Source organism: Miscanthus floridulus, chromosome 17, assembly GCF_019320115.1.
Source record: "Miscanthus floridulus cultivar M001 chromosome 17, ASM1932011v1, whole genome shotgun sequence".
Taxonomy (NCBI): domain Eukaryota; kingdom Viridiplantae; phylum Streptophyta; class Magnoliopsida; order Poales; family Poaceae; genus Miscanthus; species Miscanthus floridulus.
Genome location: NC_089596.1, coordinates 80,316,550 through 80,324,293, shown reverse-complemented (window position 1 = coordinate 80,324,293; position 7,744 = coordinate 80,316,550). Strand labels below are relative to the sequence as shown.

Genomic DNA, 7,744 nt, shown 5'->3' with positions numbered 1-7,744 from the left:
TGGCCGGCGATGTGCATGACGCCCCAGTCGTCGTCGGCGGCGCGCACGGCCTCCACGCACGCGTCTCGCTGCTGCTGGCTGCTGGTGGCATCCAGGAAGGGGAGATGTCGACGATGGGGATCCACGACACGGTGTGGTCGTTGGCATGGGTGCGCGCCAGGTCGAAGGCGTCCCCGAGGCCGGCTCGCTCGTCAGCCGGGCGGACGTCCTCGAGCGGGATGGCGGAGAGGCTGCTCAGAGCCTCCACGCTCGAGCGGGATGGCGGCGTCCCCGTCGACGGCGGAGGAGGAAGTGGACACTGGGTACCGTGGACCCTCGGCTCGGGTTTTTATGTTCAAATCATGTCCACGTGACCACCACGTCAGCTTCTAACCCTTGTCGTGTCTATTCTAGACCTGAATGAGATCACTTAAATACATTAGGCAGCCAAACGTACGATTTCATAGTTTGGTGACCCAGATGAAAACCACTCAATACTTTAAGGACCGACCGTGTAATTTACACTTTACAAAACATATACAACCAAGTAGATTGAGCGAAAAGGAAATATTGCAATTCAAAATATAATAGATGATTTGTTTAACTGGAGTTCGGGTTCCCACTATAGTGTTTGGTTCGGTGTTTTCGTCCCGTCAACCGCTCACAGCGTCAAGAGATCACGTTATTCCGTGTTTGCTTCAGGTGGCTCTGCGAACGGGTCCAGCCCAATACAAATACGCTACCCTCCCTCCTTCAGTCGCAGAGCGGTGGGACTCGCGAACCAAACAAGAAGCGTTTTTCATTCCCCTGTATCCATTAACGTCAGCAGCTGATTCCATTGCCATTCCCTCACGTAACACTGAACCAAACGGCATTTTTCTTCTCCGGTTGTAACACACTAGCATGTTTGCTTATAATAAACAAAAATAAAAGACGGCCGCAATTATTTCGTAAGCCGAGGACCTGCGCGCGAAAGCGACCAGCTGCATCCCCATCCGCATCCGGCATCCGGCTCCTCCCTCTCGGATTCCCAAACGCCAAAATCCCATTCCCACCCCCCACGCACCGCACCGTTCGCTTCCTTTCGTCAACTCCACTTCTCTTCTCCGCCGCGTCATCTCCTCTTCGCCGCCGTCGCCGCCGCGTCACCGGGCAGCCAGCCATGGATGAGGAGTACGACGTGATCGTGCTAGGCACGGGGCTCAAGGAGTGCATCCTCAGCGGTCTCCTCTCCGTCGACGGCCTCAAGGTGAGCCCGCCGCTCGCTCACTCGCTTCCCCTACAGCCGCCGCTAGTATGATCCGTAGCTGCCGTGCTCGGATTTCGGGTCCGCGTACAAGTCCGGTGCTTCAAGGTCGCTTGCATCACTTGGAGTGGACTGGGTCGCTGGAGCACACGAGCTCCTAGATCGGGTGCCCCAGCCCCTTTGATCTGGACGTTGCGCGCTGCGATTAGATGCATGCTTCGCTTTGCTGTCGTATGCTGATCTATAGTGTTCGTCTACCTACGAGCCCCTTAAGCGCTTGGTGAATCCATAGGGGCGGGCCAGCCATTGATGCAATTGAGTATAGTCTGAGCTTAGCAAGGAGTGGTTCTCTAGATCAGGACTGCGAGCAGCCGTGCTTAATCGGGAAATGGCACTCAATCGTACTGTTTACCAGCAATTCGGTGGAAGAACATGTAGTACGAATTAAAGTGAGGATTAAGGAGAGGGAGAAGGGTGGCCATTCTTGCCCAAACTAATTGTTCTTTGTTGTGTTGCTTGCCCACACTTGTTGCTTTTCATAAACCAATGTTTTTCAATTTCCATATTAGCCTAATAAGTAGGCTTCCCTATTTGTTGCACATACACAGGTGGCAGCATGTAGCTTGCAATACGGCGTTGATGATAGAAGTTAGGGTTAGGATTCTGGGTTTCCCAAGCCACCCTGACCTTTGGCCTCAGCTTCAAGGAGGAAGCTGGACTGCGGTTGGTATTGGTGCTGCTGTGGCAGGGGCAGCAAGGGTGTTGGTAACCATAGGTTTGCTGCTGAGCGACTATGGGGAAGCTGGTAGACTGAGTGCTTCCTGGTAGCAGCTTGGCTGTTAATGGGTAAGGTGAGGAAGCGGCGGTGGTGGTAACGTAGCAGAGTTGTAGGGCATGCCAGGTTGCCTTCAACTGCTGACGGTAGCAGTGGAGCCGGTTACAGTAGCCACCTGCAGCTGGTACCAGCTAGGGGCATGGTAGATGGGTTGTGGGAGGTCATCTAGAACATGGGGCTGGCAATGGAACACTGGAGATTAAGGGTGGTTTGTTTTGCTTCCCAACAACACCAAGCTGCAAGTGTGGCCATGCTAGAAGTTTGGCGGACAAAATGTCCGCCACACTCTTGGCGAGCTTTTTCAGCCAAATGCACTAAAAAACAGCCAAGCAAGGTGCAGCAGCCAAATGTTCAGTCATGAAACAAACAACAGCCTAATCGAGTGCCACGCGCTGATCTTGCAGCATGCCAGCATGGCAACCTTCGGACGCCATGCAAACACGCCTAGTCTCCGCTAATAAGCGAGCTACCAAGAGTCCAAACCAAGTAGGATGGAATTAAAAGCCTCTTTCATGAAACAGTGAACCCTTATGCCGTAGAGATGCTTTGACCCCTTTTAGCAGGGCTCCAGCTCCAATAAATCTGTGGACTTTTCGGAGCTAGGTATTCCTAGGTCCATAAATCTGTGAATCTGGAGCTGTGGGTACATTTAAGTTGTTCGGATGAGTTTTTCTTTCAGTTCTAGACAAATTATAGTCTTGAGATTCTTGATTTTAGTATACAAACTCCAGATCTGAGGTGAATCTTGGATCTTGGAGCTAGAGTTGTGCCACCAGGGAATGGGGCCTTGTATTAGAGAGCTTTTAAGTGGATGTATAATGAGAGTGCCGTATGAGGAGTCAATTTAAGAGTACATACGATATCCAGAAGTTGCCACAACCCCTTGCAAACACCTCTCTCTTTTCTCAGTGCATTATGCATGTATGCATGAGTCGAATTATTCTATGCCACCTGGTCTGTAATTGCTTTTGATCCCTATGCCATTTTTAGAACCTTAAGGTTGTGGTATTTTAAGTCTACATTTAAGTTTAGGAAATTCACTTTTGAGGACGTGGTTTCGATGATATTGTAGGTTTTGCATATGGACAGAAATGACTACTATGGAGGAGATTCCACCTCCCTCAACCTTAATCAGGTAAGCAACTCCTACAACTTCTGTTTAAGTACGGAGGGTTCTAGATTTGTGCATCGATTTCTTGTCATAACAAAGCTTTTGATTGATTTTGCTGGATCTTTTAGACTGACATGCTTTCCACTCTACCTTTTGGAATAGCTCTGGAAGAGGTTTAGAGGGGAAGACAAGCCCCCAGCACATCTAGGTGCAAGCAGAGACTACAATGTGGACATGGTGCCAAAGGTGCAACACCAACAGCCTTTATCCTATGCAAACATGTCTTTCTAGCACCTTTATCAGCACAGCTAATATTTGTGGAAATACCTGCGGGATGATAAATGTAACACCAACCCTGTGATCATGCATTGTTTTGACTTGACAGGAAACATTTGTATTCTTTTAATGTGATTTATGTGTTGATTTTCGCTTCAGAAAGTTATGAAAATCCCTTGCAGAACTGTTTGTAAAAAGAAGTCTGCGAAGTACTCCTGCTATATTTATGACTTTTTTGTTAATAGTTTTCTTTTTTTTACTATCTATATTACCGTGTACCATAATTATGTTTTTGTTGATTCATTGTTAAAAAAAAAGTCTGTTTCTGTTATCAGTTTATGATGGCAAATGGGACATTGGTTCGAACCCTCATCCACACTGACGTGACAAAGTACTTGTCATTCAAAGCTGTTGATGGGAGCTATGTTTTCAGCAAAGGGAAGGTAGTCATCAGTCTATGTTCTCGTCCTGTTTTCATCAACATTACGTTTCCTAAATTTTCTTAGATCTAGTAGGGTAACATGCCGTATCTCTGTTATTATTTTCACAGATTTACAAGGTCCCTGCCACTGATATGGAGGCTCTGAAGTCCCCTTTGATGGGCCTGTTCGAGAAGCGCAGAGCAAGGAACTTCTTCATTTATGTCCAAGATTACAATGAAGCTGATCCAAGGACACATCAAGGATTGGACCTTACTAGGGTGACAACTAGAGAACTTATAGCGTTAGTACCTCTCTGCTTGTTGCATTATACTCATTCCTTGTAGACATTGCTTGGCCTTGCATCTTACCTGTGAACTAAATTCGTTGTAGTTAGCATCTAGATTTTTCCTAGTGGCACTCTTGCTACATTCAGGGTTGTGCTCCTACAAGATCCATTGTGAACATTGCTGCCTCGCAGATTATACATGGATAGCATTTTATTCCATATGTCGTGCAAAGATATTTCTTTTGCATGTTGCTCTTATGTTCTTGTGTAAAATTCAACCTATGCATGTTCCAATCCCCTTATTGTGTTCATGACATGTGGGTTTATGATCCACATGTCAGTGACACATTTTGGGATTGCAAATTTTGCAATGGCAAATAACTAACCTCTTTCTGCACAAAGGTAACTCCATGTTCCATGTGTATTTCAGTAAATATGGTTTAAGTGATGATACAGTGGATTTCGTCGGACATGCACTTGCTCTTCATAGAGATGATCATTACCTTGATGAACCGGCACTTGATACAGTGAAAAGGATGAAAGTAAGTCTTGGCCAAAGCTGCTTCCTAGTTGCTATAGATAAACTTGTGTGCTTCCTAATGGTTTGAATATGTTTCCTCACCTATTGTGTGCTTTTAGCTATATGCAGAGTCTCTTGCACGCTTTCAAGGAGGCTCGCCATATATCTATCCACTATATGGGCTGGGTGAGCTACCGCAGGTCAGTCAAAATCGAATCTGTTAATGTAATACTTCTCGAGTGGGCATCATGTTCCTTGTTGATGATACAGTGCTTGTTTTGGGCTACAGGGTTTTGCGCGATTGAGTGCTGTTTATGGTGGTACTTACATGTTAAACAAGCCAGAGTGCAAGGTCTTCTTTTTCACCTCTCTTCACATAATTTAGATGACAAGAAAGTGCTCTCCTTTTTACCTGTGTTGCTTCATTTTGTAGGTTGAATTCGATATGGAGGGGAAAGTGTGCGGTGTCACATCTGAAGGTGAAACTGCAAAGTGCAAGAAGGTGGTCTGTGATCCTTCATATTTACCAAACAAGGTGAATACTCTCTATATCCAGATTTTAAAGGACTCGGTCATTTCAGTGCCAAATACTTATACTTTGCTAGATAACAAGCTAATTTACTGAACTTCTTTTTTCCCCCATCTTGAGAAGGTATTTGTTATTATATGGCCTTCTGGTGTTTTTGCTAAACTTTTTTTTTTCTCATTTTTTCTGCCACCCTAATGTTTCTCAACAGGTTAGGAAGATCGGTAGAGTTGTACGAGCGATTGCTATCATGAGCCACCCAATCCCTAATACAAATGAGTCCCACTCGGTTCAAATTATTTTGCCTCAGAAACAACTTGGACGCAGATCAGACATGTGAGGCCTTCTCTCATGCTGAAATAGTTTTCATTTCATTAATCACTAGATTTACTTAAACACTTTTATCAAGTGGATCACTACGCTTGACGCAATTATGATATTTCTGTCCATATCCTCTTTTAGGTATGTTTTCTGTTGCTCATACACGCACAATGTTGCGCCCAGAGGGAAGTTCATTGCATTTGTGTCTGCAGAAGCAGAGACTGATAATCCCCAGTCTGAGCTAAAGCCTGGAATTGATCTACTTGGTTCTGTAGATGAGATATTCTATGATATTTATGACAGATATGAACCAGTGAACGAACCATCTCTTGACAATTGCTTTGTCTCGACGGTAAGATGTGCAGTATATGTTAATAGAATGAACATTTAACTTCACTGTTTAAACATTCTACTAAATCTTTGTGGCTGTTTCACCGTGCAGAGCTATGATGCCACCACACATTTTGAAACAACTGTAACAGATGTTCTGAACATGTATACAATGATCACTGGAAAGGTAACATGGACTTCATCTTTATTTTTATGATTGGAGTGATGTAGCCTGCAGTAGTCTTTGGTTAGTGTACTGTGCTAAAATGTTGGTCAAACTTAAGTCCAATTTTTTTTAGAGTTTTAACTTAAGTCCAATTAAACGAAAACTTGTGAATCTGTGATATTTTTATCGAGTAGTTACAACTAACTGAGCATTGTTTAATCATGACTTGATGCACACCTTATTTTGAGCGGAGCTAGATACCTAGAGTTGGAACTGTGTGTGTTCCACACTTCCAGCTAACAAAAAAAGTCGCCTATGCTGTAATTTTAAGATTTAATGAATCTAGTTCCTCGATCTACTACTTTATGCTGCAAATATGGATCAAACATGTGCATCCTAACTCTGATCTCATTGCAGACTGTGGATCTTAGTGTGGATCTGAGTGCTGCTAGTGCTGCTGAAGAATACTGATTTCAGTCATACTGTCGTGTTTATCAAAGATCACATCGTCGGGGACAGCACATGGAAACTTTAATGAATGGCTGGTATGAGTTTATTCCGGTCCAGATTATATCATGCCCCTTCTACTGTTCTGTGAAATGTCTACTAGGTACTTGTTGCTGGCAGAACTATGCACAATATTGACTCAAGTTGATGGACGATGATGGTTCTATTATTTACTAGTTGATCGAATGGTGTAAAACGTTATACAGTAACCATCATGGTTTTGTGATGTATCATAACTGTTCAGTAAATTTGGGTTCTTTACCATCGAGTTCTGCTTGATGCTATTGAGCGCTGCCTGGTCTGCTTGTCCTACTGTGTTTACTGGGTACTTGTTGCTGGCAGAACTTTGCACAATATTGACCCAAGTTGATTGACGGTGGTGGTTCTATTATTTACTACTTGATCGAATGGTGTAAAACGTTATACAGTGACCATCATGGCTGTGTGATGTATCATAACTGTTCAGTAAATTTGGGTTCTTTACTGTCTAGTTCTACTGTGAATGACCGAAGTTTGTCACCCATCGGGTTCTTCAAAGATTTTTTTTAGGGACGAATGCCAAATATCTTTTTGGTCTGATGTGTCAGAACATGACCTTTGGCTCCTGTGATGGAGGTATTGTTTGCCGAATTATGCGATTTTTTTTTGGCAGGTGTAGTCTGGCGACTGAATTTTGAGGCACATGATATGGTGTTGAAAGGTTTGGGTCTTGTTGAATTTCATTTCTATTTTACACCAGTTTAGTTGAGACTAAAAGTTCTGCTGTTGCTGTTGCTGGTGGTGTCAGTGTCATCGCAAGCAAAAGGCCATTTTGTTGTGTCAAGCAAGGGGATGAGAGCTGCAGCTGCGTAGATAATGATTGATTCTTGTCTTGCCTTGTCTCCATGGTTAGATTGGGAAAGACCAACGAAGTATCATGAAAGTTATCACGCAGCATTTCCACCATAGGTTTTGCGGAGTCACTGTAATGGCTAGATATTATAACGGAGAGGCTAGCGCTTGGACATCTGGCAGACGTGTATGGACGCAGCTCTTAGCCGTTCGATACGAGGCACAATAACCATCCGATGCGAGTGACTTGCCCCGCCTTCCCACAGCGCGCGGCTCTCCCTGCCTTCTAGTGTGCTCCTCCGCGGGCTCTCGGCTCGCCGCACCCTATCCCCCGGTGCCCGGGCCGTGCCCCCATCACTCACCGTGCCCCGTGACTCTTCGAACATAC

The 7,744-nt window shown here is 44.8% G+C and overlaps 1 protein-coding gene across 1 annotated transcript; it reads left to right on the top strand.

Annotated features, from left to right (window-relative positions):
• The first annotated feature begins 615 nt into the window (after nt 1-615).
• Nucleotides 616-6,809, top strand: LOC136517617 (guanosine nucleotide diphosphate dissociation inhibitor 2-like). Its single transcript, XM_066511243.1, has 13 exons — nt 616-1,228; nt 3,133-3,195; nt 3,334-3,417; nt 3,783-3,890; nt 3,998-4,170; nt 4,586-4,697; nt 4,795-4,875; nt 4,965-5,027; nt 5,109-5,210; nt 5,413-5,537; nt 5,664-5,874; nt 5,965-6,039; nt 6,436-6,809. The coding sequence occupies exons 1-13, from the start codon at nt 1,142-1,144 to the stop codon at nt 6,487-6,489; spliced, it is 1,338 nt and encodes a 445-aa protein (XP_066367340.1). The 5' UTR covers nt 616-1,141; the 3' UTR covers nt 6,490-6,809.
• The last annotated feature ends 935 nt before the right edge of the window (nt 6,810-7,744 follow it).

What these genes read in the sequence shown, in the direction of transcription:
- LOC136517617 (XM_066511243.1), top strand. Translation starts at nt 1,142, where the DNA reads ATGGATGAGGAGTACGACGTGATCGTGCTAGGCACGGGGCTCAAGGAG. An exon ending in ATGTGGACATGGTGCCAAAG is followed by an intron (nt 3,418 to 3,782) that starts GTGCAACACCAA and finishes TTCTGTTATCAG; the next exon opens with TTTATGATGGCAAATGGGAC. An exon ending in ATACAATGATCACTGGAAAG is followed by an intron (nt 6,040 to 6,435) that starts GTAACATGGACT and finishes ATCTCATTGCAG; the next exon opens with ACTGTGGATCTTAGTGTGGA.